We start from the raw sequence: 20,849 nt of genomic DNA on the forward strand, positions 1-20,849 counted from the left end.
TAAAAGATTCAGATTTCCTTCCCAAATACGTTTCCCCTGTCTGCAAGCATGGCGACAAAAAAACATTGTTTGGGGATATTTTTCATAAAACCGATTTGGTCTACTACGTCGCGCTTAAGAAATCCTCAGCAAAGAAAAGTATGTTGTGATACTGCGTAATGTGCTGCTAGCGTGGGCAAAAGAAAATGTGCTAGTAATTTGAACTTATGAGTAAGACAATGAACCAAAACACCTCTTTAAGAGAAACTCTGGCCATTGTTCAGCCCAGATCTCAATCCTATTGAGCATTCATGAAACGCTGTCAAAAAGTTGCTTAAAGGTGCACCGATACCGATCAGTAATCGTCGGTATGGTGCCATATTAAAAGAAAATTGATTTCCGACAAAATACCAAATAATGACAATATTAAAAAAAACATTTTGGAAATATTTTTTTAACACTTTTCTTTATTTAAAAAGAAATATTTATGTTTCTAATTAGTTGTCGCAGACATTTATCAGGTTTTTGGAGTAGCCGTCTCAAAGATCATTATATCGTTATGGTATGAAATTATTTATTTTTTCCCATTAGTTGGCAATTGTAGATTGGAATACGGCTGCAAGATATTAAACAAGTCTGAGCTTAGAAAAATGGAAATGGTTAAGTAGGAGTTGTAAATAATCAGTTCAGTTGAAATAATTGTATAATTTCATGAACGGGCGAGACCAATTTATGCACTTTTGTAAGCACTCTTTCACTCCATTTCATTTTCCTCAAACAGTTTTTATAGTTTTTTTCTTTATTTTTAGTTGAGTTAAAAATTCCTTGAAATTACGCTTGACTGTGGTTAAACGGGTCTTTTATTTGTTTATTTTTGTTGACACTTTCCCTTGTAAAACTTCGGAAAATTTAAGTAAAAATAAATAAGTATATTTAAGGAAAATTAGTCACGGACGGACATTGAACCTGGTATTTGTTTGGATGGTATTGGAAGTTACAATTGTCCAGGTCACGGCAACAACTATCACTTCGCGTGTTAGTGTTGCAATTAATTGCTGGCAATTTTCGCGCGCGCGCGCTCACTTTGTGGCATGCAGCGTGTGGCCAATTGCTGCCACACTAACAAATCTCACAGGGCCTCGGGGTCCATTGAACTTTAACACGAATTCGCTGTGACGCGAAAAATGTTTATTTTTGGGCGCTGCCGCTGTTGCACGGCTAGCACCACGACGTTGTGGCAGTGCATACCGTTGTGCGGCATTTTGAGCAAATGTTTGCAACTTACAATCGCTTGGCGGCATTTGACGACGCGGAAAAAACCTGACAAAAGTTATGTGAAAAGTAGATTTCTCCGATAGGGAAAAACAGAAATAAAATTGACAAATAGTAAAAATTGAAATTAAAATTTTACAAGCGAAACAAATTGGCAACGTTTCAAGTTTTGCATTGCAAAAATGCAGGCGATCATATATGTAGATGCATGTGCACGCGGCATGTACTTTTGAACAATAATTTGTAGATGGGCCACTTGCTCCTATGTGTAAGATTCAGAAATATATTTTGACAGCGTCTAGCAAATGCTTTCTGCAGAAGACCGTTTTTTTTTAGCAAATTAATGCATTCTTTTGTGAATATTTCATTTAACTCTTAGTTACAAAAGCTACAGCATACTTTTTCTTGCGAAATGCAAAGAGTTAAACAAATGACTTGGCGCCCGCTTAGTCACTTGTGTGCTATTTTTCATGCATGCAACCCCTCAAGTGTGCGCACATTTCTGGAATACCTGAATGTGTTGCATGAGTGCAATATGTGCGAACGCGCCACATATTTGGGTTGCGCTAAGTTGCAGCTTAAATCTCGTACTCGTGGGGAAACCAGTTCAGGTAGAGTAGAAGTGGTAGAGAGAGGCTTGTGCGAATAGTCCAGTTCGCTTACTGCAACTTAGTGTGTTTAGCGGTTATTACAGGCTTAGCCGGCATTCATGAAGGCCTCTTAACTCACATACAGGAAGTGTGGCAAGCAAAATAAATACATTTAAGAATTATAGCTGCAGCTGGGAATTTTTTGGCCGTTAGTCTAACTGGCTTACTTGTAAGCCTAGATTTGCCTAAATTAGCGCTAAAACGAAATGACAGGTGAATTATGCAATTCTCAACATCAAATGAGTCATATGTTAAACAAACAAATTTAGTAGAACTCTGCCTATTTTAAAGCTTACATTAATATAAGGAAGATTATAAACGCGTTAGAGAGCGAAAACGTTAATTCTATATTTTCAGTTTTAAAAGGCACCAAATTTCAAGTTTTAAGTAATCTAGTTAATAACAAAACGGCTAGCATTATGTTTATAAGATTTTATCAGAAATAATCTTGACGATTAAATTTTTCAAAGTTTTCACAGAAATTTCAAACAAAATGACGGCTGTGTTCCCTAATTTACTAATTTTAATTCTGAAACAAAATCCGTTTATTTATAATCTCATATTTATATTTTCAATAACAAAACTCGAGAAATACGAGTGCATTTTTTACAACATGGACTAAAAAGTCGCTAGGGCAAAAAATGAAAGAACGTTGTTTTTAGAAAATATAGTTTTATTCTGCAATATAATCTGTAATGTTCCTCCAACATTTCGATACCGCTTCGATATTGTGAAACCTTCAAAACAGGAGTTTGTGGCCATGTTGCCATTTTGATTGAAATTAACTTTTTCAGCGTGTTTAGGAATGAGGAGTTAGTAGCCGGTGGCTAAAACAGGCGAAAATTGTGCTTGCAGGACTGGTTCATAGATCGTATCGTGAGCTGAATTAGTTCCAGTGTTGCTTTGGTGAAAGAGCAATTCATTGTTTTTGTTTCCAAAGTAAACAGAGATTTTTGAATCTAGCGCCCATTGATGGCGCCATCTATATGTCGACTGGTGCGTTAGAATCTTCTATCTTTATACAGTCTAGTGAGAATTTCAAGACATTTCATCGATTGGAAGTGAAGTTATTGTGTTTTAAGTGTCAGAATGTTTGTGTTAACGGTGCGAAAATGAGCTTCGAACAAAGAGCCAACATTAAATTTTGTTTTGAAATTGGTAAAACCTTTCCCGAAACGTTTCAATTGATGAAACAAGTTTATAGCGATGATTGCCTATCCCGTAGCAGAGTGCACGAGTGGTTTCAACGTTTTCAGAGTAGTGGTGAAGGCATAAATGACGATCAACATGTGGGCCAATCAAAATCCGTGATCACCGGAAATTCCATCGAAACTGTGAGTGAATTCATCAAAGCTCAGCCGAAATCATCATTGAAATTCATGGAAATGGAATTAAAAATTTCCAAAACATCGATTTATCGTATTTTGAACGAACATTTGGTCTTACGAAAGGTGTGTGCACGGTTTGTTCCGCACAAATTGACTGACGACCAAAAATTGCTCAGAATCCAAAATTCGAAGGACGATTATTTGGCCTGAAATCACATTTTCAACATTATCCACTCCCCGTATTCACCTGATATGGCACCGTGCGATTTCTTCCTTTTCGGAAAAATGCATTTGCTCATGAAAGGAAAGCGTTATGCAGACGTAGAGGCCATTCAAAAGTCTTGCACCGGCATACTGGCGGCCATACCGGCCAACGAGCTTAAACATTCGTTCGACATGCTTTTGGGCCGTGCAAAAAGCTGTATTGAAGCGGGGAGACTATTTTGAATAAAAAAATTGATTTTGCCGAAAAACCCATTTGTTCTGTTTCTTTTTTAAAGTCCTGTTTAGTTTGGAAGACACCTTGTAGTGTGTTCAGTTTTTTATTTTGTAAAAACTAGTAAAAGATAGGACCCATTACTTTGTTTGAGAACGCTGGGTTGAAATGTAATCATCTAAAAAAATAAAAGACAGAGAATTTTGGTTTGTGTGTAGATTTTTCATCCCATATAGTATGTATATATTCGAAGAATATTGGCGTTCGACTAAAACTAATAAAATGTGCCACATCAAAGTGCTCACTACGATTTGTTGGTTTATTTATGTCTATGTCGAAAAAGCAGTTCCATGTAGGTTTTATATGTTAAATCAAGGATGTCTACTAGGCTCTTTGAGAAATTTCCAACTTATTGAGAATACTAAAAAAAGAAAAAACGTTAATCAACGATGATATTATACCTCTCACAAATAAAAAAGTTTTCCATACAAGGCCTTGATTTTAACCATTCAGTTTTTATAGTAACGATACGCTGTATTGGTCTGATCTGAACAAATAGTTTGGAGGTGGTACCGTTGCCTTGAACAGCAATCGATACTGAAGTTTGGAAGGAGATCTTGTCAAAACTTTTTTTCCCATATAAGTAAGTCAGCTCGTCACTCTGTACTCAACAGAAAATAAAACATATTTACGAAATTGTATTAAACAGAGTTCTAACTGGGTATCTTTAGTTATGTTCTCACCTACAGTTCTTCTTATCTCGATCACTGTATTTTGAAAACTCAAGAGTAGTGTAACCGTTTGGAACAGCTCGCGGACACTCTTTGAGCGAGTTTTGAGTATCATGTGTCACAAAAACTTGCGACAGTTATTATACAAGTACCATAGAAACGATTACAGTGCCAGTTGTTTTCTGACTACGTAGCGAGCAAAACATGTACGGAGCAAAAAATAAGCGATTCTATATAAATTTTTATATTGATTGGGAAATATGTATATTCTTTCTTTGTAGAAAATTTGAATAGAAAATTACAACTTGTACAGAAAAACGTACAATTACAATAATACAATGACAGTTGAGTCGCTCTCCACATGCAAACACTCTCAAAAAATAAAACCTTTGAATGTGTAATGGTCTATTCACAAAGAGCTTTTGCTTCGCTTTGCGTCAGACATTTGCTTTGACAGAAAAGTTCGATATAGGCTTTGAATGAGTACGTTCACATAAAAAATTTTTGACGCGAAACCAGGCAAAATGTTGGAACCTCATCTTTTTATGCTTTGCCAAGCAACGATACGATTTTTATTAGAGCAATGCAATGAAAGCAAAGCGTTTATTGTGGCATTTTCTTTGATTTTCAGTATGAACTATCACGCAAAGTGAGAAAAGTTTTATGTGAATGGGCCTTAAGGATGTCTGTCGCCCACTGCTTTAGACTCTACAGTTTAGAGTCTTGAAACTATATTCTTAATCTGCTGTTTTCAAATTCATCGCATGTTTCATGGCAGTTGAAAATGAACATACTGTAGTCTGGTAACCACAAAAAACAAAGTGTTTGGTTTATTTGGCTTAAAATATTAGATTATTTTGTTGTTTTAAAATATCAATACTACTACCGTTGTGCTTCTGCCGCTTTTAATACTGTCTAGCGACCGGCTACGTTGTGTATTTCACCTTCATTGTTTTTGTGTGCAAGTCATTGCAATTGTTTTGTTGCGCTGTTCTCAATGCTGTTGCAACTACATACATACAAACACATTTTATGGCAGATTTGTTGCAGTTGTTGTTGTGCTGTTGCCTTTATTGTGTAATCAGCAGATAACGGCATTTAATGGCTGAATGGTTTTCTAGCGGCAACCGCAACGGCCGTACGAATGGCCGACACATGGGCGAACTTACGACTGTCGGTGGGACGGCCGTCAAGTCAATGTGCTTGCCTCCATCGAATTCGCGGCTTTTGCGTGCTTTTTGTTGTTGCTACACCGTTACATTTCGTTGGCTGCCTTCACGGTGTTTGTTGCTGTGCGCATTTTTTGTTGAAGTAACACAGCTAATCCAAGTATTATGTATAGTATGTATGTATATATATTTATATGTACTATAATTCAAGTATTTTCACCGACTTTTTCGCTTATTTGTTGCTGATCTGCTTTTATACACTGGTTGTTTTCGGCCTGTTCTAGTCGCTTATTTCATTGTGCGCTGATAGTTTTTCTAAATGTTTATTGTTCACATAATACTACTGCCTATCAGCCGATCCACCAGTCGGTTAGCTTGGTCGTTTGTACGTACTTTGTTGGTTGTTTCATCTGTCGGCTGGGCTGCCTTGACTTAGTGGCGGCGGGAAATGGTTTTTCTCACGAACAATGAATGCTTCGTACTGCGTACTCGTAACAGTTTCACACAGACACAACAGCAACAACTACTCAAGCGTATAATATCTGAAATAACACAGGGATAAAGGTATGTATGTATGTACATATGTATGTAATTTAACATACTTGCTGCCGGTTAGATCGAAGTTTAGTGATAATAACTTTTAATCGCAGCAACTTTTGCGAAGGTGTATCCGATTGATTTCGTCACTGCTCATAAACTTGGCAAACTATTCTCACTGTTGGACATGCAAATATACAAGTATTTGTATGTATGTACATACATTTGCATGTTCATATGCATGTACCTAATCAATTCTTAGACGCTGCAATTAATTGCGAATTTAGTACGCTTTTACCATTGCCAATGAAAGAAAATATTTCTGATTTCGCTAAAAACAATCATTAAAATTTTAATTAGCAACCAATACATTAGGATGTCCGTTCTTTCACAAGTTGATTTTTTTATGCCAACGTCTTTTTTGGTTCAAATAAGCAAACTTCAAGGGGAATTTGAAAAAAAAAAAAAACAAAATCAAAGACACATGCAAAGCTATGTGTATACTTATGTAGTATCATCTTTCATTCACATTAAACAATTATCTGCGCATTTGAAAATAGTTGATGGCAACTAAATTTATTTGCACTTCATTTAACAGCAAAAGGATAACAACTTTCCTTAAAGTATTTGTTTTCGACAACTTATAATAGCTTTTAATGCAATGACCTACTTGACAGGAATATTTCGATATCTTTAGAACTCAAATGGGACTAAACTTCCAACACTCTCACTTTCCATTATGGATTCAAAATATATTTATGTGTTAAAAAACTAGAAAAATATGCTTATGGTATTTTATTTGGCGAAAAATTCACGAAGAATCAATGCAGTATGCGACAGTGCATTATCGTAGTGGAAAAACCTAGAGTTGTCGGACTATAATTCCGTTCTATTTTTACGAGTGGCTTCCCGCAAACGACATTTAACACTCAAATAGTATTCCTTGTTGACAGTTTGGCCGGTCGCAAGAAATTCGGAGTGCACCACACCTCAATAATCGAAGACCTTGATTTTTGGCCTGCTTTTACGTGGTTTTTACGTCTTCGACTTACCTTGATTCATCGTCTATTTACAGGTCGTAAGCATAGATCCAAGACTCATCGCCCGTAATAATATAACGTTTCTAACATCCTTGTTAGTCGGAAAGCAATGTTTCACAAACGTTAACGCAACATTGTTTTTCAAAAAAATTTGTGATTTTGGAACAAATCGTGCTTTCACTTTTCTTAGGCTTAATTGATCTTTAAAAATGGTTTTCACTGATCCTTACGATATTTCAACAATTTCAGTAAAATCTCTGACTGTTAATCTTCGATTTTCTTGGTGCTTGATCCTTCATTTATTTTATTAACGTGTTGATCATCAGTTGAAGTTAATAGCCGTCATGAACGTGGTTCTCGTCAACGCGTTCTCGACCCTCTTTGAATAATTTGTACCAATCAGTACTTGCTTACGATAAGCAATTATCACCGAAGATCTTTTTCAAAATTCTGAACATTTCGGCACCAGAAATTTGATACCGCAAACAAAATTTAATGGAATTGTAATGGAATCTTTCTTGAATAATTTCACTCATCATAAAAATCCCCGAATGCACTTTATGTACTTCAGAAAGACAAGCGTATACTAAAAACGAACGATTATTTTAATGTGACATTTGGCACAGATACTTACATTTACATTAAACCAATTAGAGGGCGAGTTATGATCACTTTTTAAAGATTTTTAGCCTACAGGCGCCTCTTGTTACTGATAAATGACAGTTCTTTATCTATATTTGGTGCTTAGTTATGGCACTTTTTTTGTCAGCGTGTTGATGGTCTGATTATCGTCTTACATTGCCGAGAAACATGTGTACCAAGTTCTATAAAGACATTTAAATTTTTACTCAAGTTACAACTTGCACAGACGGATGGACGCGCAGATAGTCAACCGGATTTGTACTCTATCACTCCGAACTGTGGAGGAATGGTTTCGACGATTCAAATTGGATGAAAACGACGTCATGGATATGCCAGCCGGCGGAAGACCTGTGATGACGAATACCGATCAAATCATGGAAAACATCGAGTTAAACCGGCATGTGGCATCTCGTGACTTCGCCCAGAAGACGGGATTTAGTCACTAAACTATTTTAAACCATCTACAGAAGGCTGGATACCCAAAAAAAGCTTAATGTTTGGGTGGCGCATGATTTGACGCAAAAAAACCTTCTGGACCAAATTTACGCCGGCGATATGCTGCTGAAACGGAACCAACTCGACCCATTTTTGAAGCGGATGGTGACTGGCGACGAAAAATGAATCACATACGACAGTATCAAGCGAAAACGGTCGTGTTTGAAGGCCGGTGTATCGTCCCAAATAGTGGCCAAGTCGGAATTGACGGCCAGGAAGTTTTGCTGTGTATTTGGTGGGAATGGAAGGGAATCATCCACTATGAGCTGCTCCCATATGGTCCGACGCTTAATTCTACCATCTACTGCGTACAACTGGACCGCCTGAAGTTGGCGATAGACCAGAAGGGTCCAGAATTGGCCAACAGGAAGGGTGTAGTGTTCCACCAGGACAACGCCAGACAACACACTTCTTTGATGACTCGTCAGAAGCTATGGGAGCTCGGATGGGAGGTTTTATCGCATCCACCATATCGCCCGGACATAGCGCCGAGTAATTACCATCTGTTCCTGTCCATGGCGAACGTTCTTGTTGGTGTAAAGTTGAACTCAAAAGAGCCTTGTGAGAAGTGGCTGCCCGAGTTCTTCAGAAATAAGGAGGAGGGGCTTCTACGAGGGGCGTATTATGAAGTTGCCGTCTAGATGGAAACAGATTATCGCACAAAACGGCGCATATTAGAACTAAATCCGATCACTGTAACACTTTTTATAAAGCATTGAATAAAGAGCAAAAAAGCGGAAGGACAATTTGCCAGCCTAATACAATATTATATGAATTTGATGAATCAACTTACTTTTTTATTAATGATACATTTAAAAGTCGCTCAAGTTCTCATTGAGAGCTCGTTTTAAAATCTATATTAATAAATATGTAGATATGCGACTATTTACTTATACATACATACGTTTGTGAGTGCATCTTAATAAGCGCTACACCAATTATTCATTGTGAACTTTTACGCTTTCAAAACGATTTCGTTGAATGGTAGGTACGCAGACAGCCATTAAATATCATGGAAGGTGGTGAAAGATTGACATGCGCATGCACCAAACTGCAAGCATGTATGTATGTAAGTATATATGCTGCATGTACGCTTTATGTGCAGTACACGCAGTTACATGGAATAATTTCCGATAATTTGCTTTGACAAGTTAATCGCAGCAATTTGCATGGAAATTTATCATAATTCCAAGCTACATGCGAATATTCGTTTATATACATACATATACACCAATTTGTTAGTATGCCTGCGATACATACATACATATGTACGTCGAACATACTGCGAAAAATTGCGAAGCGTTCATAACTAAATGCTACAAACCTATTGTTGCACAACCGGGCTAACATGATGCTACTTAACTCCCTTGGCCAAAGGGGTGTACACCAAGGGCCAGCGTCTGCTACGCGCGCACATAAATACGTTAATATCTACACACACACATTTATATGTACGTTTATGTTTAGGTGTGTATATGTGTATATACGTTGCACTAGTAGACAGGAAGCGAAAACGTTTCGTTTAGTCGCAAACACTGGCATGCAGCTTTAATAAAAACAACAACATCCTGCATGCGGACTAACATACAAAAATATAAGCATATATACATACATACATACAGATTCAATTTGATCGGCGTTGCTGTCGCCGTTGCCGCTGCTGCTGCCAGTGTATATAATTGTTATGTGGCGCGGCTGAGATGCTGTGCGACCGGTGCTACTCGCTCTGGCAATGCGTTGATGGAAGTGCAAAAATGCGCACAAAACGTCAACGATAAGCTTTTACAACAAGATAAGATAGTTTGCATATCTGGCAGCGCGCAGCGCGCATCGCGCCAGTCAAGACAGCTATGTATGTACGAAACGGTGCCTCTCAGCAATCAGCAACTGGCAGTAAATGCAGGTATGCATACATACATATACATATATTTGTGAGTGTGTTTGCCACGTAATGATGACTTGTTGCCATGTTGCAAAAGGGGACGTGCCACTGTAACAGCAACTGCTGCACTGCGCGAGCTTGCCACTTGCCCCAATGTACATACTTTGTGCACCGCGGAAATGCAGTCAATTCATTTAGTTTTTTTTTTTTTATTATGCACTGTCTCCTTCATAGCAGAAATGAAAAGCCACTTAATTTTACGTGAAAAGGAAGCGTCTACGCGCCACAAAAAGTGTATAGCAAACAGACGTTCAGTCCGGCAGTGGGCCAGGCCGGGTGAGGGTAGTCACCGACGATGGTAGCAAAAGTGGTAAAACAACAAGTAGGAAATATAAGCGGTATGTATGTGTTTGTGTAATGAAATCTGTGCGCAAAAAATACTTTCAACAACACTTGCACGCCTAACAAGGTTGCAAGTTTGTTAGCGCACGCGTGCGCCTTGCGCCTTGCGCTTTTTCTAATGCATTAGCTCCTAGTGGCAACGGGTGAAGTGGGGGAGCGCTTTCAAATTTTACGATTGGTGATTTTTTTAGCGAGACACTGGCATAATTATGAATAAATAAAATATGTTGGTTAATGTTGATGGTGATGCTGTTGATTATGTGGATGATAAAACTGCAAATTGAACGATGGTGATGGAGTGGTAATGCAGCACAGCGCATTGATTAAAATCTTGTTGGTGTGGCGTTTTGGTTAGTATACATCTAAGCTGACGCAGAGCACTGACAGAAGCTGCCCATTAATATCCCAGCACACTTTGGTTAACTTAACGAGCATCCTGTTGTCGATTTGCAGAGTGAAGTGAAAAAGTTTGGTAAAAATTTTGGTAAAAATTTTGTAAATGTGTTCCTCATAGTTGCCAAAATTTTGCTCCGATCGATATTGTTTGTCGAATAAAATCAGAGAAGTTGATTTTTTTTAGTTTTAGGAAAATCTTAACGACGACGTTTCAGACAAGGTACTCCCTATCTCTTCAGTCTAGTGATGAAGAAAATAATTCAAGCTGCAGATCTTAATCGAGCAGGTACAATATTCCGTACAGTTGCTGGCGTACGCCCATGATATTGATATCATTCGCCTCAACATCTGCGCCGTTAGTTCCGCTTTCTCTAGACTGGTTAAGACGAGGGCAAGACGAAATATCTCTTGTCACCAAACAAACAGTCGTCGTACTCGCGACTTGACTTCAGCGTCACTGTAGATAGTCGTAACTTCAAAGTCGTTGATAATTTTGTCCATCTTGGAACCAGTATTAACACCAAAAACAATGTCAGCCTCGAAATCCAACGTAGAATAACTCTTGCTAACATGTGCTACTTGAGACTGAGTAGGCAATTGAGAAGTAAAGTCCTCTCTCGGCGAACAAATACCAAAACTCTATAAGTCGCTCATTAATCCCGTCCTGCTATATGGTGCAGAGGCATGGATGATGACAAAATGTGATGACTTGACGCTGCGAGTTTTCGAGAGAAAGGTTCTGCGAAAGATTTATGGTCCTTTGCGCGTTGACCACGGTGAATATCGCATTTGATGGAACTCTGAGCTGTATGAGATATACGACGACATTGACATAGTTCAGCGAATTACATAAAACACAGCGGCTATGCTGGATAGATCATGTCGTCCGAATGGATGAAAACGCTTCAGCTCTGAAAGTATTCGATGCAGTACCCACTGGGGAAGCGGAGGAAGAGCAAGACCTCTATTCCGTTAGCAAGACCAGGTGGAGAAGGACCTAGCTCCACTTGGAATCTCTAATTGCCGTCAAACGTCGAAGAAGGAAGGAGGAAGAGCGATGAAAATATAACCGTGTAAGCGGTGTCTACGCCAATAAGGAAGAATATTTATGATTGTCTAAAATCTGTGCAACCAAAATTGGTAGCTTGAGGTATCTGTATCTCTTTTTTCGAGATAACTTGCTGTGTTTGCTATTGCTTTTGTAAGAAAATTTTGTACAGAATGAGCGGCGTCCAAATATAGCGAGCAGAGAAATGTCGACGTGACGACGACAAATAATATATTTAATACTAAACGGTTTAAGTCTTTGCAGTAGCCAGGGTCACCTATACGAAAAAAATTTGGAAAAAGTGGGAGTGGCCCCACCCTCTAATGAGTTTAATGTATAGCACGAATATTACAAGTTCACTCTCTATATAACGGTACTGTTAAAAACTACTAAAAGCGCTATAAATCAATAACTAAATACGCCGAAGACATTAAATTTTACCACCGAAATAGTATGAGAGCCGATGTGAAAATTGGACAATGGGCGTGGCACCACCCACTTTTTTGGTGAAATCCCATATCTCGAGACCTGTTTTATATTTCTCTGTTGTTTCATATATCTTTGTGAAAATGAGCGAAATCGGACAATAACCACGCCTACTTCCCATATAGCACAACTTTAAATTCCACTTCATTCGTTCAGTTTCCAGTACCCAAATCAAGAAGCAATTAAACTTTGCACCAATAATGTCTTCAGTGTATGCCATCTTATGACCAAACATATACATAAGTTATCCCAATGAAAATAAGAGAGCGTGTTTTACTCATAACAGTGTATGTTTGTGCAAAAAATAGTTAAATTTGAGCAAAAACGTGGTCTAGCCCCCACATAACTAATATCAGGATTTTCGAACATACTGTTGACTTTACTCTATATGATCGGTTTTACAACTTATAGTATTTCCCTGGCTTTGATTTTTGCAAGTTGCAAGAGTATAAAATGTGCGGTTGCACCCGAACTTAGCCCTTCATTACTTGTGTTTTTTATACCTTATTATTAATTGAGCCAGGAAGCAGTTTTCATTGAAAGCGCAACGCAAACTGCCTCGATACGTTTGCAGCTCATACTTAGCACATGCTCACCCGCTGTTATTACTGCCTTGTTTTTGCAAAAGCCAAACAAGAAGAGTGAGTTGCTGCCACTTGCCACTCGTACGCTGAAGTGGCACTGGCACCACATACTATCCGGTAGTTGAGTGCCTGCTACAAAGTGCTTCATGCGACTTAGCCGCTTGCAAGGCTTTTAGTCTCGTACGAGGCATACTTTTATGCATAAGGAAGTGCTGTGGTATAAAAGTTAATTAACACTAATTTACATACCATATTATGCATAATAATAATGACAATAAATAAATATAAGTGGCATCAAGTTGGTGCAGCAGTTTGGTGTCGCAGTTTGTATTTGAAGGGTTTTTAATAATATGAGAGTGACTGAAAGGGTCAAATAAGGGTTAGGTCACATCAAAGCGGTGTTATATGTAGTTTGTGGAATAGTTTGTGTTGTAGGGAAGAGTATTAGTGAAGAGCTTTTTAAAACACTGTGATTTATGGTGCCGCTATTTTAAAAACAGTTCTATAATCTTAACGAATATTCTGTAGGTACTCTTTGTCTACTTCACTGCTGCTGATTTCGGATAACATAAGTTGAGCGAGATACTCATGTTGTCAATAGTTCAAGAAATCTCTGATAAATTTTACTGCATAGGCTGAAAAGTCCTTAGCCTGACCAAAAGATCTTCACAAGCAAGAAACACTATCCTATCCCTGCTTCAATGTATTTAGTGATTACTTTCAAAGTTTCATAATGTTTCACTCAATAGTTCTCCAATTATTGGTCTTGCCACATTCAGATCTCTGCTCGTTTTGTTTACAGTGAAAAAGTTTATCTTCATAGCTTGATAAATTTGGAAATATTACAAAACAGGATAGGACTTAGTACATTATAATCATATCTAAATTTTTACAAACCAATATATATGTATACTATAAACATACATATGTACATATTTCGTTTGCTTACTTTATACATTATTGCTTACTTAATTAAGGTGGACCTTACCGCCATGGCATTGAATATAAATTATGCTACTTAAATTTGTCAGACACAATAATTACATAGTGTCTATGTGTCTATTTATAAACCTCTTTTCAAACAAATATTTTAAGCTCAATAACAGCTCAGCACAGTGGTGGGCCTTCATAAACTGCTGCGGCATGCAAATGCATATCAACTGCACACAACTTGGCTGTCAATAACACCCATTACGCTTGTCACAGGAAATACAGAAGCCACTGTGATGCATACGAATATACAAATATACATAAATACTTATTTACATATGCATACATAAACCCCAAAGACCGTCGCCATTCACACCTGTCACACTTCCTAACGCTATAGGCGTAGTGACAAATTGCTGTAACCGTTAAATCTATTCATGAGCCGTCGTTGTCATACATTTCATTTTATATTATATCGAAATGGTTCTCCAAGCGTACGTTTCATGGTTGTAAAAAATATTATAACTTTGTTGACAGTAGAGATTTATATTATATTTGAGTAATAAAATATTCTAAACGAGGAGTTTTTGATTTGTCATTGATTAAAATAGGATACTAAAATTAACTGTGAAAATTTACGAAATTTTCTGACAACCACACAACAAGAAATTACTTTATGGAATAACCTGAAAACATAAACCAAGTAACTCTCCAAATAATTAAGGCTGTAAACATTTAGAGATATTTAATTCACCGGTTTTGGTACATATTTTTTTATAAACTCTATCCGATTTTCTTTGGATCAAAGCTTTTTTGAGATATGGTACCTACAAAGTGATTTCTAAAGTAAACAGGACTTTTTGATTCTAGGGCCTCCTGGTGGCGCCATGTGTGTATATGCCGACTGGTGCGATAGAATCTGCTATCTTTATCGATTATCCAGTGAGAGTTTTATGACATTTCATAGATAGGAAGTGAAGTTATTGCGTTTTAAGTGTCAGTAAGTTTGTGTTCTCGGTGCGAAAATGAGCTTCGAACAAAGAGTCAACATTAGATTTTGAAATTGGTAAAACTTTTACCAAAACGTTTCAGTTGATAAAACAAGTTTATGGCGATGATTGCCTATCCCGTAGCAAAGTGCACGAGTGGTTTCAACGTTTTCAAAGTGGTCGTGAGGACATAAATGATGATCAACATGTGGGCCAATCAAAATCCGTGATCACCGGAAATTCCATTGAAACTTTGCGTGGATTCGTCAAAAATTCATGGAAATGGAATTGAACATCTCCAAAACATCAATTTATCACATTTTGACCGAATATTTGGGCTTGCGAAAGGTGTGTGCATGATCTGTTCCGCACAAATTGACTGACGACCAAAAATTGCTCAGAATCCAACATTCGGAGGACGATTATTTGACAAAAAATCACATTTTACCATTGACTACTGCCCGTATTCACCTGATATGGAGCCGTGCGACTTCCGACTTTTCGGAAAAATGCATTTGCCCATGAAAGGAAAGCGTTATGCAGACGTAGTGGCCATTCAAAAGGCTTGCACTGTCATACTGGCGGCCATGCCGGTCGACGAGCTACAACACTCGTTCGACATGCTTTTGGACTGTGCATAAAGCTGTATTGAAGAAGAAGGAGACTACTATTTTGAATAAAATAAATTGATTTTGTCGGAAAAACTATTTGTTCTGTTTTTTTCGGGAACGCACCTTGTACATATGTATATAATAAGTTTATTTTGATATTGAAAGTAATTATTTAGTTCATATAGGGGGTGGCGAAAATATATAGATCGATTTTATCAGTGTCTATATGTCATATTATATATGTGTCATAATAACTGTAATACAGTCAACTGGTATCATTATTGTAGAATATTTATTTTGTTGTTCTATACATTTGTGCTAAATCCAGCGGTATGATGATAATTAGTGTTTGGTTTAAGTGGAGGAAGGCGATAATGCAACGAACGGGATTCGTGAGATCTCCGAAACGACCGGAACAGTGTATCATATTATGTATCAATTGCTGGCTTACTTTTATCTGTCCACAGACTTCAAGAGAACGCTAGCGGGTATTTATACGCAATGAAGAAGTTAATACTTTGAGGACCCTATAGAATATGGTTACCATGAATAAAAAAAAGTCGAAATTTGTCAAAAAATGTTTTACTTTTAAATGATCGGAACTTTTAGCCTATGCTGGTAGGAATATTATGCATCTTTATAAATTTTAAGAATCATAATTCAAGATGGGTTTTATCAGCGCTATGCCTGACTTTGTGTTCAATTAATAACTATCGTCTCCATGTCCGAAACGAAATTTATATTTCCCCACCAGTTTTACGATATCCAAAAGTATTATCACATAATATTTAGTCCAGAACTATATTCGGAATTTTTTTTAAATATATTTCATGAAATTTTTATATGTATAACGCAATTATAAGTAGTTGTAGATACCCTACAGACGTAGGCTCGACAGGCTTTCCACAGATTTGGAGGTAAATATAATATTATTTCTTGAAAATTGTTGAGTATGAGTAGTTCATAGTCTTTGGCTGGATAAAAATCGGTAGCGGTGGCGCAAACCCTACCGTCGTGGAAGTGGATGTTCTGAAGGGACGAGCAGATAAATTATTTTTATTTTCAATATTTTACTATATATACAATACATATACAATATGTATTATGCTATTTTGTTTTAAGAATTTGCAAGTAATTTTTAACAAAACTATTATACCTTATGCAACATTTCTCAGTGATGTATGAAAACGCACATCTACGTTGCTCTATTTTAAATATCTGCATTTAAATGTCGAAGTCGTAGACTTAATCCGCTACAAAATGTGTTAGGCATACTAAGTAAGCGGAGCATCGGTATTTAAGCACCAGTACAAACACTGTGAATGACAATTAGCTATGAAATAACTATGCTGAAGTCATACATCTAGTTTATTTCAGGGTACTTAACGAGTACATGCGAGTATGGAAAACAATTTGTCTACTTGTCTACAAATTACTACATTCAGAAGAGCAGAGGCAATGTAGGAGGGTGTAGGAAGTGTTGCATATTTTGTTTGTTTTCATGTTCTCGTATTTGAAAACTTTAGTAAAAAACTGTGTGTAGGTGTTAGAAACAACAACCATGAAGTAATAGCGTACGCAGTCAGCTACAAATACGCTTCGTTTGCACTAACAAATCTGGCATTTATCACCTATTGCAAATTATCTATTAACCATATTGGGTCAACCGACAACACGCCAGCTCACATTCTTATATATGTACGTGTATTTCTATTTCAAATCAGTGCAACTAATTAGCATTTTTACGCGCATGAATAATAAATAAATAACACAGGTAATAAATAATTTATAACAAACGTAATTTAAATAATGAATTTAAAGGGTGTTTCACAGAGTTGAGAATTAATCGATTTTTTGAGAAGCTTTTTTAACACAGGAGCGCATTTGTTTGGAAGAGCGAAATTTGCAAATGTTAACTATGTGAAAAAAAGGGTTAGAACTCTCAAATCATACGCTTTAAGCTCCTAAAAACCATCCTATAAATAAGCACTCAAGAACAAAACCTCACATTTGGTGAACACATATAAAATGCTAGAGATTTTGTCACAGCGGCTTATACAAATAAAAGATATATGTACAAATGTATCAAGTATATATACATATGTATATCTATATAAAAAAATATATATATATATTATATACATATATATGTAATAGCTCGTGTGCTATTTTTCCTTATATGTACTAATTGTTGAATAAAAACGCCAACATTGTTTAGGCGTTTCATTTCATTCATGATTTTCTAAACAGCCCAGAGGTGTCTGCATTCTTTGTTCAATGCAGCTCATTAAAATGCATTTTTGGTTGCAGTTTCGTTTTTTCATCGCATTTATAGATATCATTATTTAAATTGTGCATTAATGCTTTTCATTGAGGCGCAGTAGTGATGTGGGAGCTGGAGATCAGACGTGCCATTTAAAGGTGCAGCAAATTTGTTTACTTTGGTGTTGGCAAACATAGATACACACATACGTTTATTATACATATTATGTATATACATTTGACAAATAAAACAAAAAGTGTTGTTAACTTCAACTTCACCGAAGTTATAATACTGTTCGCAAATAAAAAGAATATTATGCTGCAGTGATCCGATCTGAATAATTTGTTCGGATATTGAAAATAACTTATCAAAGAAAAAAGTTTTTCACATAAGAACTTAATTTTGATATAACAGTTTTTATGGCAGCTATGTATATATATACTATATGGATGGGTTGGTCGAGCAATAGATCATTTAGTTTGTTTGGCAGAATGCTATTGTGGGCCGATATCGGCGGTACCCAGAAATGAGCAGATTCTTTGAGAGAAAAAGATCTGTGCGAAACTTCAGATCGAAATCTCAAAAAACAGAGGAATTAGTTTGCGTATATATTTTGAAAGACAAACAGACATGGTTAGATCGATTAGATGATTATTTACACGTGTCAAACAAAAATTCAAAGAGTCGTAATAAATTTGCAAAGAAGCATATCGGAAAACCCTTAGATTTTTGGAAACCCCATGCACACTGCTAGGAGTGTTAAAACTTGGCTTTCATCCGAAAACATTACGGTTTTGGATTGGCCTGCCCAGAGTCCGGACTTAAATTCAATCGAAACGTTTTTGTCGGTATAAGAATCCAAGGGATTGTAGTTCAGGTTTAATTTTGTCCATTCAAATAAATTTTATTGAAAAAAACTAACGAATTTAAGGCGGTTACCAGCCGTTCTGTCCAGTTAATAGAGTCATTTGCTTAGTGGATTGTACTTAATAAACATCAACAAACTGTGGGACCGGCCAAAGTGCTTGGTTAACGGAGATGCCCGCTTAATAGAGCGTACATTTATGTTGGTTCGAACTGGTCACAGGGTGCTAAATTTTGCTAAAATCGGTTCAGTAGTTTAGGACAAACAACGTGACACGTAATTTTTATATACATACTATAAGGATTTTAAGCTTTAAAACTTCCAAATCAACAAAATGAATTTTATTTTTTTTTTAATATTTTGTCATGTTTGGTATCAAATCTTAAAAAAAAACTTGGCAGCATTGTAGAGGTACAATTTCCGACGAGAGAGCTATGCTTAAAGGTAGCGAGCGAAAAAATTGTCAATCGATGACGGATATTACTATTAAATGTCGTCATTTAAGCTTTTACTCACAACAACTGAAATTATGCATTTGAATCATTATTATCGTTCTACTATTTATAAGGTAAATAAATAAAATAAAATTATATATATTTTCTGATTCGATTAAGTATAAATTTCATTCTAAAAACCATTAATATATAACAACTAGGTTTATTAAAGTTTAAAAAACTAAAACTTGTCTTACCTTCGTTCTGTACAACGGATTGCTAAAGTCCCAATCGGGTGCTACGAAGAGGTAACCGCATTTCGAAACCTTGCGTGATGCCTTGAAATCGGAAAGAAAGCATACAAAATGACAGTTTAGTTATAAATATAAATTAGTTAAGCAATAATTCTTAATTAAAACCACAATTTCAATGAGAGTTCTCGAAATTATATAGGCAATCGATTATGCGCAACAAAAAACCGCTAGCCAGATTAAATGTGAATTAAATGATTTTTTTATGCTGTGGCTGCTAAGCTATTACAGCAACGGTAAATATAGCGAAATGAATAGGGAAATAATATTAAGTAATTTCCTACAATAAAGCACACAAAAAGTGTCGATATTTTTCGCGCCTAAGAAACAACAACAGTGGCAGCCAACTTTTGATTGCTCCAATTTACTTTAATTTTCTGTGTATTGTTTTTTCTTATTTTTAGGGCCATTACGTGCACTGTCGCCGTGGCTACCGGACAGTCGTTGCGCGTGTAAGTACTTTAACCGCAAAATTGAACGTGAGTATTATGGAGGACTGCTGGTGTATACAGCCGATTGAATTGTATTAGTGTGTTTGTGATTGTGTGTTTCGCGAAACCCATTGACATGACTAATAGTGAATGGTAACGACAATTACGAGAAGACAATCGCTGAATGAGGCTCAGCCACCTACAAACCGAACGGCCAACTAACCAACAAACGCGGCACTCGGTAATCAACGACCCAACAACCCCAACAAACGACCGTCTTATCTTTAGTTTTGTTTGGTTTGGAGCCGAGCGCGGTTAGAGAGGATTTCGGCAGCATAGAGCCAACTACCGAAAAAATTACAGTTGTAGTATGGACGCAAAAGCGCCGCTCTGAATTTTTCGGAAAATATCAAAACAAAAGTAAATTAGGAAAATAATAAAAGTAGGAAAAAAGATGGATTTGGAGATATTCGCGGAAACGCACAAAAAAGTAAGCGAGTAAATGCAAGCAAAAGAAATAGATGAATACGAATAACAAGTAATAAAGTGAATAAGTAAGTAGTTCAACGTGGCGATTGAACACTACGGAAACTCTGTACTTTGGCTGAAATTAATTGAAAAACTATAAGCGCATTTTGAAAGAAAAAGGTAAACAAATTTTATTTGGTACTTTTTTCTGCCTTATTGTAGAATGTTGTGCAGTCTATTGGCACCACCCTACTAAAATCTAACGATCAACGACCTCTTTGACTTTAACGCCGAAGTACAATGGAAGTTATTTATTAAGTGTTGTATTACGAATGGCTATTAGTCAGTTGACACATTGCAAGTATTGCGGATAAAATATGCAAAATGTAATTACAATTAAAGTGAACAGAAATAATGCAAAGCAATGTCCAGCTGTTAGTTAGTGGGTGGAGTTGGTTGAATGGCGTTAT

At 36.7% G+C, this 20,849-nt stretch overlaps 1 protein-coding gene across 3 annotated transcripts in view; it reads right to left on the reverse strand.

Moving 5' to 3' along the window:
• Positions 1–20,849, reverse strand: part of LOC105232986 (protein outspread-like) — a 156,073-nt gene that overhangs the window by 59,582 nt on the left and 75,642 nt on the right. For all 3 annotated transcript variants that reach the window (XM_049461444.1, XM_049461439.1, XM_049461452.1), the window contains one exon: positions 19,427–19,507. In XM_049461444.1, the coding sequence (XP_049317401.1) occupies positions 19,427–19,507 (81 nt within the window). The remainder of the gene's footprint in view (positions 1–19,426; positions 19,508–20,849) is intronic.

The sequence above is a fragment of the Bactrocera dorsalis genome, chromosome 1, assembly GCF_023373825.1.
Source record: "Bactrocera dorsalis isolate Fly_Bdor chromosome 1, ASM2337382v1, whole genome shotgun sequence".
Classification (NCBI taxonomy): domain Eukaryota; kingdom Metazoa; phylum Arthropoda; class Insecta; order Diptera; family Tephritidae; genus Bactrocera; species Bactrocera dorsalis.